Source organism: Anopheles cruzii, chromosome 2 (assembly GCF_943734635.1).
Source record: "Anopheles cruzii chromosome 2, idAnoCruzAS_RS32_06, whole genome shotgun sequence".
In the NCBI taxonomy this organism is placed as follows: Eukaryota; Metazoa; Arthropoda; class Insecta; order Diptera; family Culicidae; genus Anopheles; species Anopheles cruzii.
Genome location: NC_069144.1, coordinates 11,328,377 through 11,347,710, shown reverse-complemented (window position 1 = coordinate 11,347,710; position 19,334 = coordinate 11,328,377). Strand labels below are relative to the sequence as shown.

General features: G+C 46.8%; 4 protein-coding genes across 4 annotated transcripts; 2 read left to right on the top strand and 2 right to left on the bottom strand.

Moving 5' to 3' along the window:
- Positions 1 to 13,230: 13,230 nt before the first annotated feature.
- On the bottom strand, positions 13,231 to 14,518 carry LOC128267421 (uncharacterized). Its single transcript, XM_053004253.1, has 3 exons — positions 14,316 to 14,518; positions 13,985 to 14,248; positions 13,231 to 13,880 (listed from the first exon to the last, which is right to left on the bottom strand). Exons 1-3 carry the CDS (start codon positions 14,338 to 14,340, stop codon positions 13,537 to 13,539), a joined length of 633 nt encoding a protein of 210 aa, XP_052860213.1. The 5' UTR covers positions 14,341 to 14,518; the 3' UTR covers positions 13,231 to 13,536.
- Positions 14,519 to 14,746: 228 nt separating this feature from the next.
- On the bottom strand, positions 14,747 to 15,990 carry LOC128277506 (40S ribosomal protein S26). The gene is made up of 3 exons (XM_053015972.1): positions 15,916 to 15,990; positions 15,401 to 15,578; positions 14,747 to 15,193 (listed from the first exon to the last, which is right to left on the bottom strand). Exons 1-3 carry the CDS (start codon positions 15,916 to 15,918, stop codon positions 15,027 to 15,029), a joined length of 348 nt encoding a protein of 115 aa, XP_052871932.1. The 5' UTR covers positions 15,919 to 15,990; the 3' UTR covers positions 14,747 to 15,026.
- A 792-nt stretch (positions 15,991 to 16,782) lies between these two features.
- Positions 16,783 to 18,074, top strand: LOC128276930 (hydroxyacyl-coenzyme A dehydrogenase, mitochondrial-like). The gene is made up of 2 exons (XM_053015393.1): positions 16,783 to 17,068; positions 17,207 to 18,074. The coding sequence occupies exons 1-2, from the start codon at positions 16,961 to 16,963 to the stop codon at positions 18,020 to 18,022; spliced, it is 924 nt and encodes a 307-aa protein (XP_052871353.1). The 5' UTR covers positions 16,783 to 16,960; the 3' UTR covers positions 18,023 to 18,074.
- Positions 18,075 to 18,161: 87 nt separating this feature from the next.
- On the top strand, positions 18,162 to 19,331 carry LOC128278420 (hydroxyacyl-coenzyme A dehydrogenase, mitochondrial-like). Its single transcript, XM_053017149.1, has 4 exons — positions 18,162 to 18,172; positions 18,259 to 18,385; positions 18,461 to 18,736; positions 18,801 to 19,331. The coding sequence occupies exons 1-4, from the start codon at positions 18,162 to 18,164 to the stop codon at positions 19,329 to 19,331; spliced, it is 945 nt and encodes a 314-aa protein (XP_052873109.1).
- Positions 19,332 to 19,334: the final 3 nt, after the last annotated feature.

Genomic DNA, 19,334 nt, shown 5'->3' with positions numbered 1-19,334 from the left:
AGAATGAATCGTCGTCTGGTTCATTCACGAGAATTACACGCCGCGCAGACTCGCGAAATGCGATAGATGCGATAGAATACCTAAACATATGTACCCCATCATTAACCATGAAAACATACTTACCCAGCAGTCAGCCAGTCACACGAAGACTGGTGGTAGAAATGAGCAAATTACAATTTGAGGAACATTCCTAACCTTTCACCGAAATCGCGAACCGCGTGAACATCCAAGAAAATGAGAGCAAACAGAGCAGCATCTCTCGGGGGTCGGATCGCTGTTGTCATATTCTGCATGTATAAAAAAATGGTTTTGCGAGGAGCAACCACCAGTGTTTGTTTCCAAACACCAAAAATCACCCTCGGCAAAAGCGCCAGAAATCCAGCAAAAAAAAAAACGAACCATTTAGAACGACAGCATTTCTGATATTCACCCGTGGCTGGCAAAAAATGGCCACATGCCCCCGCGAAGGATAAAGAAGGAAAAGGAAGAAATATTTTTAAGGTTGTTGAAATCGTCCTATTTCGATAATTTATTCGATTGATGGAGAAAGAAACGTAAGGAGGAGACACCGCAAAGAAGTGCAGATCAATCAGCGTTTGTCAGGTAGCGAGGTGTGCGCTGCGTGCTTATAAGCTAAGAAACTGATGCAGATCACGACGGGGCCGGGGAGAGTAGAAGGTGATCGTTTAAACGATCACGGACAGAGAGAGAGAGAGTAATGTTCAAGTTAATCGATAATCGATGGCAGTATCAATGGCAAAATGTTCTCGTCTTTTCTTAAACGATCGCGCAATGAGAGATTTAAAACTTTAGTGTTTAATTTTTTTTTGTAGGGCGTCTTTAGGGTTTTTAAGTGCGACCGAAAGCGTGTGAAAGATGGATGCGTGTCTGGCGAGTATGAATATGAGGCAAAAAGAGCGCGTTTGGTTTTGATGTGAGTGCATGTGAGAGAAAACATTTAGAAATAGTGCTCTAAATAAGCAGACGCGGGAGCAGGAGAGAATACAAAGCAAAAGCAAAGAGTATTACGTGGCGAGAGACCTGACACGGTTTTTGTTTGTTATTGAAGAATAAGGATGGGGCGATCGACAGGAAGCAATCCTGTGCGCCACGTTATCACACCGACCCCAGAGAGGCGCCCAGAAAGCTAGCAGGAGGAGGAGGACACACGGCACGCTTGTGTGTGCGACCGGATGGGCGCCGGTGTGGCTGTTGTTTATATTGTTCCTACCGGGGGGCGCCACCAACGCCACGTGACAGCGCAGTGCACGACGATAAACGATGAGCAGCCATTTCGATAGTGTGCGGGGCTAACCAAAGATTATCGGAACAGACGTGTGTCAGACGTGTGGGAGATATTTTGTTTTGCTGAATACCAATGAAACAGAGATGCACGCACACGCGTCCTGTGTATGTGTGTGTGTGTGTGTAGGGACACGAATCTTGCTCGAATGTGGACACCGGAAGACCGGGTGGTACAATCTCGTAGAGAGTGAAAGATAGAGAAGGCCCCGGTCATACTGCCATGAACCCGTGCTCAGGTATCCAAGAGTGTTATGCCATTGCGGCGACGAACAGACCTCAAGATAGTACATCGACCAGCTGTGCGAGGAAGCGCGAGGGTTTGTTTGTGTTTCTGTTTTTCTATTATTCAAACAGTATGTCGCCTTAGCTTTTTCTACTGATATGATGATGGATAATAGTGGTACAATGATTTCCAATGACTGTGACCGGCCAAAGCCGGTTTTCATGCCAGTCGGCAAATCAAGTACACGCACGCCACGACGACGCCAAGTACGCATTCTTCGTGTTTTTGAAGAACGCGGAACGGTCCAAGCCAGAGCAGAGCGTGCGAGCGCGAGAGAGCGAGAAAACACAGGGAATCAAGACACGAGTACCACGAGAGGCACCTACCTGTTGTTACGCAGCGTAAGAGTTTAAAATGTAAGATAGCTAGGTAGCCCAGTCAGTGGGGCTCAATCACACATGTACCACGCGTGGTGCGGAATGTTATATGTAATTTGGTATTAAAAAGGAGACCCTGCACCCTGCAGGGTCTCCTTTTTAGGTTCGGTGCTGACATGCAGCACCCGCGGTTGCATAGGAAAAGAAGAAGCCATTAACGAATAGAAACGGACATGCCTTATTATCTATTTATTACGAATCAGAGAGCAGAGGGAACGGCCAGCGCACGGAACAGCCGATCCGAGTGTGGACACACTCGACCCCCGACCCGATCCGACCCGACCTGTGTAAGAGAGTATATTGGGCGAAAAAACGGGCTATGGAATGACACGAGATCGGCCGGGAACCGTTAGGACCGGGAGTGTAAAACGTTGCGATTAGTGATCGATCGATCGATCGATCGAGTCGTGGCACACCGCGCGGCCATCTTGGGGTCCCATATCTTCCACAATTGATTTTTAGAAAGCACACAAACCCGGCGGAACAGAAGTAAAAGAACAAGCACACTCTTAGACCAGGCAGCCAGGTGTTGCCAAACGCTCTCAATATCATGTCTCACAGCGAACAGCAAATACCTCGACAGAAAGTGCATTATCCAGCAACAAAAAACCCTCTTATTAAGAACTGCTCCCCCGTCATCGTCTCCAGCAAATCGAACGAAATCAGTATAGCGCCGCGTGCGCTGCAGAAGAAAAAACCAATCGAATCGCGCGCCCTCCAGAAGAGAGAAACCACACGAGTCGATGAGGAGACCCCGGGTTCCGCGTTGCACACAGCTCTACCTCAAAGCACACACACGTGGTTCGACCTGTAGAAAACCATCCACACATCGACACCGACACAGAGAGAAACACTAGAGAGCAGCCAAAATAATGTCTCCGTGGATGAACTTTCCGTAATTTGAATCACCTTTGAATGACTTTTTGGTCGGGCTTTCCTTGAGCTTTCCTTGAGATCCTAATTGCTACCATTACTGCTACTTCGTTGCAACTTCCTTATTATTATCCTATTACGTGTACGCTGAACATTTCTAATGCAGTGAATCTTATTTGATTAGTAATTGTTGATCACTAAATGTTGATATGATGACTAAGTGTAGGGTTAACTTGTTAACTATTTCTCCTGTAGGGCTGCCCCACCTTTACTCTATTGTGTACCTCCGCGAACCATCAGTATCCCGAATCATCCCACAGACACACACACGCACGATTGTTTGTTGAAATAGAGTTTTTCTTGCACTTATGTTTTTGGGCAGTACTGAGGGCTTAATACCTGTAATGTACCTAAATATGTGTACGCGAGAGCAAAGATGGAGATGGATAATCAAAATAGTTTATTTTTTCTTTTGTTTGCTCTAATGCTCTTGTCTCTTTCATAGCATTTCTATTTATATACATCGCAACAAACACGAACAGTTCGCGTTAACAATAACTACCTTCCCATAGTTCAGCCAGCCATAGAAAAAGAAACCAATAGTCCCCGAAAAGGTTGAGACACGCAAACACAAACCATGTGGATGGTGGTGGTGGTGTGTGTGTGTGTGTGTGTAGCCAAACAAGCCGCCAAAAGCTAGATCAACAGAGAACGATCGTGGTCGTGGGGAACGTTGAGCTACCAGATAGCGGGAGGGAGCGACCGTCGTCAGCAGCACACTCGGGCCGCAAAAGGAGAAGACGTTTCACTTTCACTTTTTCTTACAGTACACACTCGGTTTCAGTATATTGGTAGGGAAACAAGGATGTTCACAAAACGCTACTACATTTCGGCTACTTTTCGGTGACAGGAGACGTGCTGCGCCTGCTCTCTAACCATGCGCGATGGCACATGCACCACGAAATTGGGACATAAACTCGGCGACGACCACACGAAACTAAAATCCCCCCTGGGGGTCAACTAAACACCCCCCCTGGGGGTCAACTAAACACCCCGTTTGAAAAGGAAAACCTCGTGGACATATATATTTGAAGATATGCTTATCATTCCCCGCGCGCCGCCGCCTCAACGTGAAATCGAATCGAGACCGAAACCGGAATTGCGTGTCAACGTACGTGCCACGTGACACACAGGTAAAAAGAACGATATTTGACTGATCCTCGGGGATGGCGCGTGAAAACGGATACCAAAAGAGTGAAACACAACACAAAACACGAAAAGAGGACGATGAGAGCGCGCGCGCGTAACGTGCGTGTTTTTTAATATTTAAACGAAGCCGGGAAGAATCGGAAAACAAAAAGGGCCCCGGGCGAAAATGGGCGAAGAAAGTTGCAGTGTTTTGAAGAAAAGCGCAAAAACAGTGAGAAAACTCTTAAAAGCTGCTGCGGCCTGTGTACGACGCCAGGACGACGCGGCACAGGCACACTGATGAAAAGAGCATGGAAACAGAGAACAGAAGAGACAGAGAGAGAGAGAGTTGGGCAAGAAAACAAACCCGAAGACGAAGTAAAAGTAAGAGAGACAAAGTGACTAAAATCAATTGTTAGATTTTTTTATTATATATATTATATTGAAAATATATTATATATATATACACGAAGCGTCGCCAGGGAAACAAAAGAAACTGGATTCTTATGCACCGAGCCGACCGCGAGGAACTATGAAGGTGTTGCATAAGTTAGTAGTGTATGCGTGTGTGAGAGAGAAGAAGATAACAAGTGATAACGAAACACAGCAGACAACTCGAGCGGAACGAACGGGATATTCGAGAATTTGAGAGGATGTGTGTGGTGTTTTTTGGGTAAATTACGTGGAAAAAACGCAAACATTTTGTGTGTGCTGTTGTGCTCGCTGCTGCGTGTACGCACGACGACGCGCTGAAGGAGAAGGAAACACGACGTGAGTGAAAACACGATCAGCGCAAAACGATGATGAACAAATCAGTAACCGGGACATGGATATGTGTGAGGATATGAAACTGATGAGCAGCGTGGTGTTTAGCTTACAACTTTACTATTTATTGAACATACTAGAGGCTATAAATATCGTTGAATATTTGTAATGAAGGAACAAAAGTGTGAAAACCATTCAACTGATGGAAACGAGACGGCGAGACGGGTGCTGCAGGCGCTAATGCGTGTTCATATGTTAACGGTCCAAAGAGAGGTGTATAGAATAGAGCGGGGAAAACAAACCAGTTTCGCCACCCCGCGTTTGTTGCGATTGCTGCGAGGCGCGAGGCGAGGACAAAGGCACAGTATATGGTGGACAGTCCTTTCCTCCTTTTCCGCCTGAAGACTTTTCTGATTACCTTTTGTTTTTTGTTTTTGCGCGCAACGATCTCGATCGTTTCGATTCGCGAGATCGATCGATCGAAGGCGCCGAGACGTGCGTGCGTGCGTGCGTGTGTTATTGTGTCCCATTCGTTGTGATATGTTGAGTAAGGCATTCTTTTGATGTTGATCGGTTGATATTTGTTTACATTTTCCTCGTCTGGGTCCTTGTTTTTTGATTTGCACGACCACCGACGAAGACGCTCCCTGAAAGTGGCTTGAAAGCCATGAAATGCAATAGAATGTGTTTTTGAAATTGTTCGGCCTTAACGGCCCAGTACCTCCACCAAACACCACCACCAAGTAGATTACGGTTTTTACAAACTCAGCTTTCGGTTCAATTCTTTTCCCGACACGCCGCCGCTCCACTTGCATCCGCCTGATTCTCCGCCCTATGATCGGCGCAGCGCGCATATCGGAATCAAACGACACCGTCCTCGTTACACACGTATATGTTACGTGTTTTTGCGCGGAAGGAAACGGAATTGTGTTTCCATATCTCGTCTCTTTTATTATTTTGTTTTTTATTTGACCCTCTTGCAAAGGCCTCTGGTTGCTTAAAGACGCGCAGCTGCACGCACGCAGAGTTGCGCGGGAGTCACATTTAAACTTTTTGACCATTTTGGTACAAATCGAACCAAAGTACAAACTTCTTTTCCTTCGAGAGGAGGGAGTCCATCATCAGTCGGATGAGATGTGAAGCAGTTTTTTTAATGACACAGCGACAGGATGAAGAGATTGAGAGGGAGAGAAAGAGAGAGAGAAAGAGTTAGAGTTCCGCATTCCATGCAAGCCGACCCACAACAGCAACACAAAACACACACGCAAATGAACCTCCGAAGAATGTTGATCTGAACCCGTTAAATGTAACCGAATGTGTGAAATCGTACGAATCGAATGATGAAGAAAAAAACGGAAAAAACAATGGTAAATAACATCTAAAAACAATTCACCATCACAAGGAAGGAAAACGAAAGTTTATTCTTCACAGCTTCTCTCTCGAACACAAATAAAATGAAGGTGGATCATTGGACACATGGGAATATAGATAAAACAAACCACCCAGAATGTAGAACACAGAGGAGGTGTACACACCGTACGGGGGAGAGGCTCCTCCAAAGAAGCCAGAACTCAAAAAACAGCAAGCCCATTGGTCAGACAAAAGAAGAACACAAGAACGGTAGCAACACGGTGCATTACCACGAAAAAGAAACACGCAACGCAACGCAACGCAGTATAACAAACATCACTGCCAGTATAAGTATAAAAAAATCTTACCCGACATGACAACAACGCAAAAGCGCGCAAAACGCAAAAATTGGATTCGATCTGTTTTTCCCCACCACCAGCAGAATCAAAACATAATGGTGACGCGCGCTCATCCAGGATATTGCCTCAACCTGAGCGCACCAACAAAACACAGGAAGATAAAGAAACTATCCGCCACACTCGCGCGCGCCAGTGGGACAAGGTGATCAATCAAAAAAACGATCTTCAATAGGACGCGCGTTCATTGGGCAGCAGTTTAGTTAAAGAGAATCTTGGCGCGGAAACAAAACACGCGCGCAAGTCGCTGCGATTATAAAACACAAAACATTATTTATTACAAACAGTAACGGATTGATTGTGATTATGATTATGAAAAAAGCAGCGGCCCCCTGTCATATCATCTAATGAAGCAAAAACAAATAATATGACAACAAATAATATATGGTGTGTTACTAAACACGACGTGTGTAGGTAGAGAACAAACGGAATCACTGAGACCCGATCACTGAAACCGCCTCCCGTTTTGATTTTGATGCAAACCAAACAAATGTGTGTTACAGCAAAAAAAGATAAAAAAGCAAACAAAAAAATTATCATAATAAGAGCAAATGTGGATTTAAGTTTGGCTCCGTTTCGAATTTCCACACAACACATATACTACATACTAACAGGTAATGCAATAACGGAAAAAACATAGCAACGTAATGAAACTATAAATGTATTTATTTTATAAAATGGGCGCGACGAGGAAGGCCATCAAAAACATATGATATAATATTCTCTTGACACACACGCGGTGGAACCAGATTGCAAATTAAACCTCTAAAATTAACTAAACGTAAATGATATGTTTCCGTAACAGAAGAAAACCGGCTGCTTTGGCGATAATTGGTATAGTACTATATTGTGGCGTGTTTGGTTTAATTACCTATCACTTTATCATTGTATATCCCTCTTTCAAAACGGGCAAACATATTTACATAGGATTACTCAACACTTCTCTTAGGCCACTACACCACCGCCGCCGCTCTACGTACGGCACACTAAATAAATGTAGTGCCGCAGCCGCAAACAAAATTGGAAAAATAGCAAAAAAAAACAGAAGTAGAGATCACCTTGTCCTGTTGTGAAGCAGCTCTTTTTATGATGTAAGTGAGGTGAACGAAGAAGACAAAAAGATAAACACCCAAAAAAAAGCTACACACATTGAACGTTTATAATTGGGCTCAACACGGCAGCGACCAGCTTGAACTGATGAAACCCACTTACCTCATGTTTGGATTAGAGCAACTAGAAGAAATAAAACATAAACACTATAAAAAAAATAAACAAGAAAACAACCGCAGGAAGCATATAAAAGAGAGAAGCAGTGAAACTATAGCCGAGCATATAAAAGTAACTATTAAGGCATAAACGATAAACTGTTCCACCATCCCGGATTATAAACACACACGCTCCACACGATCCAGAGACGATCCTTCGAACGAATACGTGTATGATTTCACTTATTGTGCTTGCCGCCTAGTAAACAACACGTGCGTCACCGACGAAAACAGAGAAAGAGAGAGAAAGCGTGTTTAAGCAAAAAGGAAACATAAATCATTAGCTATGCGATCTTTCTGGATAGGAACTGGAACTTTTACCACAACCACATACACCGCGCCCCGAGTCTTCGAAAACGGCTCAAAAATTAAGCTAAATTTGTTTTAAGAGAAACCACACACCGCGCAAGTTCTGTCAATCAATCAGACACTAGCCGAAAGCCGCCGTGTGTGTGTGCGAATTGATCCTCCTGATCTGTTGACGGAGACACAGCAAAAATCAATCACCGAATTCGCGAAGCGCGCAATCCAATAGTAGTTTGTTGGATAATTAGTTTGTACCCGGTTCTTCTCTCTACACGCACGCGACTGTGTGTGTCGCAAATGTTGTGTACCAGCTACTTGTATTGTTTTTCCTTTCTTAAGTTGGTTCATCGCCGTTCACCCAACGTCTCAACAGAACACTACGCTACGAGCGATTTTGCGGCGAAAATAGAAGGAAAACAGGAAAAATGCAAAACAGCAGACGCAACACACAACAGAAGAACGAAGGAGAAAGGAATATAAATTTAAATTTAGATTTTTCACATTTTGTGTGTAATATGTAGAGTGTGTAAAACGCGCGCGAAGCAAACAAACAAACAAACGCCCCACAGAGCAGCAAACGACCCCCACAATTGCGGAGGTTATTGAAACCTTCTAAGCTACAGGCACACACACCTACATATTACTACTACTACTACTACTACTACTACTACTACTGCTACTACGACTACTACTGCGCTATAAGATGATACTTTACTAATGCTCTATATTTTGTACTTCTTGTTCTTGCTACTTTTTTGTATTAATGGATAATGTTATGTTTAATTTCTTTTATTCTCAAGCCAAGCAAAGGTATGAAACACATGAAACAAAAGATGCTTCGTTATGTTTAGGAATGCTTTTGTAAAAGGGCGCAATAATATTTAACTCCCGTCCCGTCCCCGCCAATAATTTTGCTTGATTTTTGCCCCACCCCCGTTTGAGTTCCCTCCCTGAGTGTGTTATCTCTCCTTATCATACGTTCTAAATTTGCTCGATACTTCATTGCTCTGTTCACAAAATCATGGCGAGACAGGCGACTGACAGCAGAGTAACAGTAACTAGATCGTACGCATAGTAACCTGGAGAGAGAGAGAGAGATGTTAGTTCCATTTTCCAACCCGAAGCACTCAGCTGCTCTTTTATATAGTGTTTCGTTTTCGTTTTAATTATGTTTCATACGCGTTTTGTTCTTAATACTTTGCCCTGTGCTGTTTATTAGTTTTGGCCGGTCCGCCGGGATACCCGCTCCTCGTTCCCCCCACGAGAGACCTCTCTGAGCTTGTTTTTTTCTGGAGAGGAAGGAAGATGATGATGTTACTGATGGTGGGGCTTAACAGATAGGAAGGGCCGCATAGACCACCGCACCGAACCGCCGCAAACCAGACAGACACACACACCCCTTGGCGTTCGCACGGCCCGTTTTTCGTACCATAACTCAGATAGCCCATCAGAGATATTCGCATCCCCCGGGAACGCGGACAGGAGCGCACGCCTTTACCGACGACCACTGAAAGGAGACTGAACTACAACCGACACCCGTGTGGTTTGAACGGTGGCGCGCACGCCCTCCGTGGGCCTCCAAGTTGGATCCTCTCAGGGCCCCCGAAATCCTAGAGTAGCCTCGTGCCACAGCCCCCCCAACAACGCCCCTGCTACTGCTGCTGCTGCAACTTTCGGCAAACGATCCGACGATCCCCATTTCCCCATTTGCATCTACGTCAGACGACCACAACGGACGGACACGCCACTTTGCCACAGGAATGAAGCCTTGCTCAAAATTCATTCGAACGAATTCGAATTCGAGGGCGCGCAGAGTGTCAGGAGAGAGAGAATCCATTCGAATTGCCGTGATCGCGCCACGTGGCCCACTCGCGCCGCGCCACGCCTGGTCCTGGGCCGCGGGATTATGCCAACCCTCCCGCCGCGCACCGCCAGCCCGGTTCGTTCACTTGCAGCGCCTCCCTCCGATCGATAGAGATCATCGATGATGATGTTGATACTGAGAGTGTGTGTTCTTATATAGGATATAATGCAAATAATTGACATGCCTGTGTGATAATAGTTTATATTCCTGTCATTATCTGTATTTATATTCTTCGGGGAAAGACCAACTCCCCACCACCCCCGCGTCGTGGGAGGAAGCGTTTTTTTGAGGAGGTAGAAGAAATGGATGGCGCCGAGCCGCGAACCACCGAAATGGACGGTGGTGGATCGCGGTTTGATCGCGCGCACATGATCTCCGGAACTACTTTCTCCGCAGATCATCGCGCAGCGTGCGTTGTGGCTGGTCGACAAACGAATGACGACGTGCGTGTGTTCGTTTGTATGTTTTTTTGTTGTTGTAAAAAAGAACTAGCGAGAGTGAGAGAGTGAGAGAGAGAGGGAAAGCGAAAAGAAACGCGGGGGACAAAACCTTCCAGTGTGGTTGTTTCAGGGTGGGTTGAAAGGAAACCAATTTATATATATACATAGGGAGGGAGAGAGTATATATAAAGAGGGATAAAGATTTATATATAAATATATATACATATTTTTTCGTAAGAGTTGAAACAACACACACTAAAGAGAGAGAGCTAGGGTGAGTGAGAGAGAGAGCGAGAGAGAGGTAATCGGTAAAATTATTCTCATCTGGATTCGACATATTATGTTTAAACTCTAATCGGTTGCGTATAGCTTGTAGCTATTATTACATCAATTATGTTTTATGTTAGTTCTAATTATCACCATTATTATTGCCCTCCCTCCGCCGCCGCTGCCCTCCTTTTCACAATCATCAGTTACTATTATTGCGCCTCAGCACAACACAGGTATAGTTTTTTTCTTCTTTCGTTTGTTTTGAACCAAAAAAAATACGAAAATAGGCAAAGAACAAAATTTGTGTAAATGATAAATGAAAAAAAATTATGTCTCTGCCTAAAAAAAACAAATCAAAACACAAAAAAATATAAAGAAAGTGCAGCAGAATTTATTAATCATACATTGGGCGCCCTTTAGACACGAAGCTACAAAGGTACAAAGTAGTAGAAACATAAAGAACCGATTGGTTCCGATTGGAGAACCCCCGCCCCTGGTCAGTACGTTTCGATTCGTTTGTTTCTTCTAGCTCTTGCCCCGTCAAGGGCTAAAAGCTCCATTTATTCTCGCATGAGCATACTACTCACATCCAAGTCACCGTAGAGAAATGGAAACGCAAACTAGCAGCCAGATGCAACTACTCTCTTTGCTTCGGTCCCACAACCCATGCCAACAACAATCGTATAATCGGCCAGCCGCCAATCATTCTCTCCGTTAAAAAACTGGAAACACAGTGCAAAAGCGTTTTATCTAAAGTTTAGCTCCCGAAGAAACCTGGCAAAATGATGTGTGTGCGTATCCAAGGTGTTTCGGTTTCGAGTACTGTGATTCGAGCACACTATGAACCGGTTCCAATGCAAACAAGAAATAAATGGACACAACCAAGAAAGGCGATTTGATCAGAAGCAGCTTGAGAAAAATTAAAAAATTACAACCACATAAAATAGAAACATAAGCGCGTGCAGAGACCATATTGGAGAAGAACCTAACCGAACCTCTTCCCGTACGGCGGAAAATCGGAAGATCGAAAAATTTCATTGGGATTTGAATTGCGAGCGACAGTGCAGAAAAGGGAAAAGGTGTACCAGAAATATTGGAAACGAATGTCGGATAGGAATGGCGATAAAACTACCTCAATACCTCTTATAATTGTAAAGTAACGCGAGAGTGTGGAGCAGAAAAGAACGGAAAATGGAGCAAAGGGAAAATAATTTAACAAAAATACAAAAAAAGAGCAAAACCCATTATTATTATCATTATTAAATATATTCACACCTGACACAAGGTCTCTGCGAAGGGAAGCGCCGCGCAGCGCAACAGTAAAGTGAAGATTTTGATTTGACATTGTGTCACACATTGCTGGAAATTCACAGTTCTACACACCACCCCATATCTGCGCGTGTTCCCTCACAGAGCTCAGAGGACTTTCACCGTTTCGCGCTGAAACGAACTCTTCTGAGTTGGCCAAGAATCTGCGCCGCCGCGTTTGGCATCAGACGTCCAGAAGAGCCAGCAGCCAAACATCCGTGAAATGGAAAGAGAAAATAATCATAGTTTAAAAAGGAACGGAACGCCAGATACAATCGACGGACGAATAAAAGCAATCAAGAAAGTAGGCCCGAACAGCGCAAATAAGACAGAGAGCGAGAGAGAGAGAGAGAGAACGCGAGAGAGAGAGAAAGAGAGAGAGGGAGAGAAGTGTGTAAAAGTATGACATAACAAAAAACCCAGGAAGCCCAAACGTGATTAACGGACTCTCAGCAACACGCAAAATGTGCTGAAGTTCTTTAACATTGACGATGAAAAAACAAAGAAATGAAACAAGCTCTTCAATATTATAAACTCTAAATATGAACAGAATTTTTAATTTTTCTGAATAAATTTAATTTTTTCAAAAAAGACGGCGTTGTGGTTGTTCTGTTACGATCTGATGACACTTCAATGGTTATGGGTAAGATGACACAAATGTTAAACGAACTCATTTGAAGCACCTTAAATACCTTAAAAAACTACCTTGAAAAAATTTAATATTAAATATCGGTTAAATTGGGAAGTCTCTAACTTCAGCTACCCACGCCGGTTGCCCTGGTCATGCTGCCCTGGTATTTTGCCGACCGAAAATCGCAAAAGTTACAACCAAAATCGGGTTTTGCATCAGCCGTAAAATACTAGGAGAGCATGACTCGGCTACTGCGAAGCGGTAGCGGGCAATTTACTCGAACGAATCGAGTAGTTGTGTCTGATTCGAGGACTTTTGTTCGAGCACTTGCGCTACCCGCCGCAGCAGCCGGGTCATGCTCTCCTAGTATTTTGGTGCTGGTGCAAAACCCGATTTTGGTTTAAACTTTTGCGAGTTTCGGTCGGCAAAATACCAGGGCAGCATGCCCAGATCAACCGGCACGGGTAGCGCCATGGGTTCCAAAGACACCGAGTTCAGAGACTTGCTTAATGAATCGAATAAGAAGCACCGCTCCTCTGAGAGTGCCAAATAAAGAACTAAATAAAGTGGTCATTGATCAGTTGGCTGTGCATTCGAAGCAAAGTTTATTTAATCAGTTTTTTATGTCTAAGAACGGACAATTGGCTGCCATATTTGCTACCATCGAATTACTAATTAATTTAAACGTAATTAAAAGATTCAGTTCGATGCTCTAACGTTACGGAGAAGAAATAAGACATTTAATTAGTAAATATAGGTCTTCCCACTTTCCGCGCTATTGGTCAACCTCTCCGTCCGCGTAGGACGCCATCGCGGCTTGTCTTAACGTGACCGAAAACATTCGTTCCATACCGGAAGCGAACCGTGCACCATTCTCGGACCCGCCCGCGCCCGCCTAACGGTCGCCTCCGCCGGGACTGCTGCCGACTTTCTTTTCAAACATTTTCTTCGAATCACAGAATCCATGCTTCGTTTTGCCGAAAGAGTTCGGTCCGGACGAGGTGGGCGTCTCGCGACCGATATTACGCATCCGCATCCGGCATTCGGCTGGCATTTCTTCCGGCTCGCTGTCGTCACTATCATCCGCCTGCCGGAACGCGTTCGCGATCGGTCGCATCAGTTTCGGCGGCTCTTTGCTGGACGGCGCGGCCAGCTTCATCTGTATGCCCCCGACGGGGGGCTTTAACGACCCCAAGGACGGTGCACCACTCGCGTTTCGCTTGCCCACCAACAACGTGCCTTGAAACGAGAGTGTGGTGTTCCTCGGAACGATTAACCAACGCTACTGAGTGCGGGCAGAAGGATGGGAGACTGAGGTTGCAGGACAGGGGAAATGATCTCACCGCCGGGACCGGTTCCGGTGCCGTTGGAGTTGCGCCCGCGACTTTCGAGCGCTTCCTGCCGTCGGCGCCGTTCTTCTTCCTGCTGACGGTGATGATTCCGTTGGTGCACCCGCTGTGACGCGACGGGTGAAGCAGATCGCGAACGCGAGCGGTCACGGAAACCGGAACTCGGTGAGCTTCCCGAGGAATCTGGCGACGGCGATCGGGACCGTAGTCTCTGTTGTGGCTTGGCATCTTGTCGCTGTCGTTGTTGCTGATGTTGCCCTGAAATGGCACGCAAAAGCACCAGAGTAGTTAGCACACGTATCGTCGGTGGCCACCAACTTCTTACCATCGTGTCGATCCCAGCGGCTCATTCTGTTTCTGTGTGCTTGTTGTGTTTGGTTTCGTTGTGCGTCGAACAAGATCAGCTGCGGGAGAGTACGCTCCGAACGAGAAAGCCCTTTCACTCGTAAACTGGCCGAGTCATTGGTCAGGCCGATGCCTGAGAATCCGTCGAATCCGTAATCCGTTGTTTCCGAAACCGCAATCCCCAGCTGAACAGTTTTCCAACAAAATGTTCTGAAAACTTCGGCTGTGACATTTGCACAAGCACATTTCGATGTTTTCTCAAGGTGTATATGAAACATCGAAACCGGAAGATTTGCTCAAATCATCGAATAAAAGATTATAAGATACGAAACCCGATGGAAATCCTCGTTGCTGCGTTCTTTCATTAAAACTTTCTCGACTGAGAGAAATAGAAGTGGTGCGAATCGCTGCTTGATGGAATAGTTGGGCCGGAGGCTTGGTTTTGTATTTTGACGCATTTTTAGTTTTCTTATTCGTCCTTTTCACTTTCTGCTCTGTCCCTTCTTACATCGCTAGAAAATACGTGTGCAGCTCGAACGCACTAGAAGAAAAGTAGCTCCCGACGATGCCAAAGCGAGTCCATTCCATCATAATCGCCCCCGACAATCAAGAACCTCCACCAGAACTCCGGATGCGCTTCGCTCAGGTGACGGTGCGAAGAGGTAGAACCGCCGCGGGTTAGGCAGCAGCCTTACTTGCGCTGAGCGTTCTGCTGTCGGTTCATGTCCTTCGGGAAGGATCGCTGCGGCGGTGTACGGATGCGACGAGCTTCCTTCGAGCGATTGCGGACAACCTTCGAGTGGATAGCGCACGATACGCAGTAATGCAGCTTGGCATACAGTTTCGGCAGTACGTACGCTACGAGAAAATAACAAATGTTAACCTTCGTTGTGACATAGCGCGCCCGACGCGTGTGACACGATCATAGTAAGCACACTTCGTCAGATAGCAAATATTCGAGTTTCATTTCTCGCAAGATCCTAGTAGGTATGTTGTCCTCACGTAATGTGCGTGCGGCTATGAATCGTGTGGCTCGGGGTTCAACCTAACTGACTGGCTACTTACAGCTGTATACCGAAGCATCGGAGATGTCCCGCACGGCAGCGGCTTCCACGATGTTGCGGATGACGAACTTCTTGATCGCTTTGTCCTTTGGAACGCAGCGAGCACAGTTCGTGCAGCGGACGGCTTTCACATGGCCGCGGTTGTGCTTGCAGCGTCCTCCATTACGCCTCTTTTTAGTCTACGATGTTCCGGCGCACGTCGATAAATGAAAGCAAGAGGAAGAAACGAAGAAAATTAGATCCGGCGGTAGTTAGACGGAAACGCCATGTTGAAACACATGCCGTTTCGTTAACCAAACACACTGGCTGTGACTGTGTGCGAGGATGTGTGTGCGTTTACCGCACCGCAGAACCACCGGACCGGGCCAATGCGATTTTGCCCTTTTTCTGGCTCACATACTACTGAATTAACTGTTCACCATTGCAGAAACGAACGGTCCGATGGAAATGCGACCCTTTTCACAGCGGAAAAGGGTGAATTTACGCCGGATTTTAGATATTTTACAAAGCTCTTACCATTTTGGTGACAGATCGTTAACAGTGCCACGGAAGTAGAGACCAGTAAGGGCTGGTTCACACTTGCTCGAAGCCTGCACTTTGACAGCTTCACACGTTTACCACAGTTGATCTCTGAAAATCGATGCTTTTTATTCGAGGATATTATCTGTCTTTATCAATAAGAACAACACGAAATTTAACACAGAGACCAATTTTCACTATGTTTTACGCTGGATTTGGCTTTCTCGCATGACAAACGGTTATCCGCAATCAAACCACTTCCGGTCATTTGAAACGGTTTCATCGACAAAACACAGGGACGGGTTTCGTCGAAAGTTGTAGCCACAGTAAAATGTGTGCCGGTGGATTGTTTACTTTTGCCCCCTCGGTGTCAGTTCCCACGCAATTGTGTGTGTTAGCGTTCGCCTTTAGGGATTTTACGCACGGAGATTAAACGAACTTCGTGCTCCAGACAATAGAGGAATATCTATATCTTGTTTGTGCCACTTGATCTCGAGTTCCAGTCCCAACATTCGTTTTCCAACACCTTGAATCGGCTGTCGAACAAAACTCGGTCGACACGACGCAGGTGAGTAGTGAGTAGTTTGATCAGCTGCTCTGTCCGTTATTCGTGGCCATCCTTTGAGAAGGAGCTCAAGCAGAAGTATTGTGAAACATTCTTGAGTCATCGAATCTTGTAAATCGTGTTCGATCTCGCGTAGTACCGGCCAACCGCGGTTTTATTTACCATACCCATCTCGCTCTCACTCTTGCTCGACACGATCATCTTATGTTGTCAAACCTGTGCATAGCAACGTGCATGTGTGAGTGAATGTGCAAGGAGATTCCTATCGGCGCTTCGCGTGAAACGGCAGCATCGCAGTACACCGCAAAAGATCAGCAGTCCCAATCGGCGCGGGTCAACGAGGAGGAATCTACTGGGGCCTCGAGTTATCTCTCGAGCCGCTTATCATCACCGAGTACACCGGTTATCGGAAGAACAACGTACACCCGCCGCTTGAAAGGTGTGTTTCATTCGGAGTGAAAAGCTACGAATCCAATTATGGCCACATCCGTGCTACGGTCTTGTACCCGCAATATGGCCACGGCATCGAAAATCAATAACGTTGTGGTGGTCGGCGGTGGCCTTATGGGTTCCGGCATTGCACAGGTAAGAGATGGTCGATCTCCGGTGGCATTTTATACGGTGGTCCAAAGTCCAAAGTACCGGGTCAAAGATCGCCGGTGAGAGATGAACTGTTGCCCCTGTTGAACAAGCCGCATCTCTATTGCCGTGTTGCTGTTTCAGGTGGCCGCCGCAACTGGCCACAATGTGACGCTGGTGGAGATGAACGATGCGTTGGTCGAGAAGGCGCTAGGGGGAATCCGGAAAAGTTTGGAGCGCGTCGCTAAGAAGCAGTTCAAGGAGGACACGGTTAAGGGCAAGCAGTTTATCGACAGCACGCTGGCAAAGATCCGTGGCGCGACGCAACCGGAGGGCGCTGTCGAGCAGGCCGATCTCGTGGTGGAGGCGATCGTCGAGAAGATGGAAGTGAAACATCAGCTGTTTGCCAAGCTCGACGTTGCCGCACCGGCCCACACGATCTTCGCGAGCAACACGTCGTCGTTATCGATCACCGAGATAGGGTCGGTGACGAAGCGCCAGGATCGTTTCGGAGGGTTACACTTTTTCAATCCGGTGCCGATGATGAAGCTTTTGGAAGTCATTCGCACCGATCGCACCTCGGACGATACGTTCAACAGCATGGTGGCGTTCGGCGAACGGATGGGCAAGAGTTGCATCACCTGCAAGGATACGCCCGGGTTCGTGGTCAACCGGCTGCTGGTGCCGTACATGGCGGAAGCGGTTCGCCTGCTCGAACGGGGAGACGCCTCGGCCCGGGACATCGACACGGCCATGAAGCTGGGCGCCGGCTACCCGATGGGACCGATCGAGTTGACCGATTACGTTGGCGTGGACCTGACCAAAAACATTCTGCAGGGCTGGCACGAAAAGGATCCCGAAAATCCTCTCTACGTTCCGATCAAGCTGATCGACAAGATGGTTAGCGAGGGAAAACTCGGCGTCAAATCGGGCGAGGGTTTCTATTCGTACAAGAAGTGAAACGAGGCGGTCGCCGCGATCGTTGCACGAAGCAATAAAGCACGCATTTAACGTAGAGTAACGCGTAAAGTGTGTAGTCATTTGAGTGACGCCTTGGCCCGGCCGTTTTTAATCTTCTTCAGGCTGGTTCTTCGCCTTTATGCCTTTTTTGTTATCAGATAAGCGGTGGTGCTCTGATTGTCTGGGGCTCATTCGTGTGCACCCAAATCTCAGGCGACTCAGTTGGTTCCTGCCAGAGTGATCCAGCAAACTAACGGCCACCTAACTAACTACTCATCCAGCAGCAGCATGTCTGCAGGAGCGGTACCGATCAAGCATGTTACCGTCGTTGGTGGCGGAGTGATGGGATCGGGTATAGCATTGGTAAGCAAAGCCCGGTCGATCTGGTCGCCTACGTGTAATATGACTTCTCCCTTTCCCCCGCAACACTGCGTACAGATAACGGCGGCCAATGGGTACCGGGTGACGGTGGTAGATTTGAACGAGCAAGTGCTGGCAGCGGCGCAGCGTCAGCTGGAGAAGGACATGAAACGAACGGCCATGCACGTCACGAAGGGTGACAAGGATGCGGCACAAGCATTCTTCGTGGCAGCCTGGGCACGGGTCAGTTTCAGTGTCGATCTGGAGAAGTCCGTTACATCGACCGATTTGGTGATTGAGGCCATCGTGGAAAAGCTGGACATAAAACAAACCCTCTTCAAAGCCCTCGATCAGGTGTGTGTGCTGCAGATCGAAAGAAGCGAAAACGCGATCGTAACCGTCATCGATCACATTGTAGATTGCCCCGGCGCACACCATTTTGGCCAGCAACACTTCGTCGCTGTCGGTGGCGGAGATCGGGTCCTTGACCCAGCGCCAGGACCGTGTCGGTGGGTTACACTTCTTCAATCCCGTCCCACTGATGAAGCTGGTTGAAGTGGTTCGAACCGATCACACATCCAGCGGCACGGTCGAGGCACTGCTGGCGTTCGGAAAGAGTCTTCGCAAAACGTGCATCACTTGTAAGGATACACCCGGGTTCATCGTTAACCGTTTGCTGTTCCCGGTAACATCGGAGGCACTGGCGATGGTCGAACGGGGTGACGCTACGCCGCGCGACATCGATGTGGCGATGAAGCTGGGCCTCGGACATCCGATGGGACCGTTCGAGCTGATGGACATCGTCGGGCTCGATACGATTCAGAATATTCAGGCCGAACGACAAGCGCGAAACCCGGGTGACTTCAAACCCAGTGCCCTGGTGAGCGACATGGTGAAGCAGAATAAGTTGGGCTTGAAAACGGGTGAAGGCTTCTATAGCTACAAATAAAGA

Bases quoted from the DNA above. Each gene is read 5' to 3' on its own strand.
- LOC128267421 (XM_053004253.1), bottom strand. From the start codon at position 14,340: ATGAGCCGCTGGGATCGACACGATG. The intron at 14,249-14,315 runs GTAAGAAGTTGG...GTGCCATTTCAG, and splicing joins CCGCTGGGATCGACACGATG to GGCAACATCAGCAACAACGA. The intron at 13,881-13,984 runs GTGAGATCATTT...TCTCGTTTCAAG, and splicing joins CACCGGAACCGGTCCCGGCG to GCACGTTGTTGGTGGGCAAG.
- LOC128277506 (XM_053015972.1), bottom strand. The intron at 15,194-15,400 runs GTAAGTAGCCAG...ATTTTCTCGTAG, and splicing joins CGATGCTTCGGTATACAGCT to CGTACGTACTGCCGAAACTG.
- LOC128276930 (XM_053015393.1), top strand. From the start codon at position 16,961: ATGGCCACATCCGTGCTACGGTCTTGTACCCGCAATATGGCCACGGCA. The intron at 17,069-17,206 runs GTAAGAGATGGT...TTGCTGTTTCAG, and splicing joins TGGGTTCCGGCATTGCACAG to GTGGCCGCCGCAACTGGCCA.
- LOC128278420 (XM_053017149.1), top strand. The intron at 18,386-18,460 runs GTAAGCAAAGCC...CACTGCGTACAG, and splicing joins TGGGATCGGGTATAGCATTG to ATAACGGCGGCCAATGGGTA. The intron at 18,737-18,800 runs GTGTGTGTGCTG...ATCACATTGTAG, and splicing joins TCTTCAAAGCCCTCGATCAG to ATTGCCCCGGCGCACACCAT.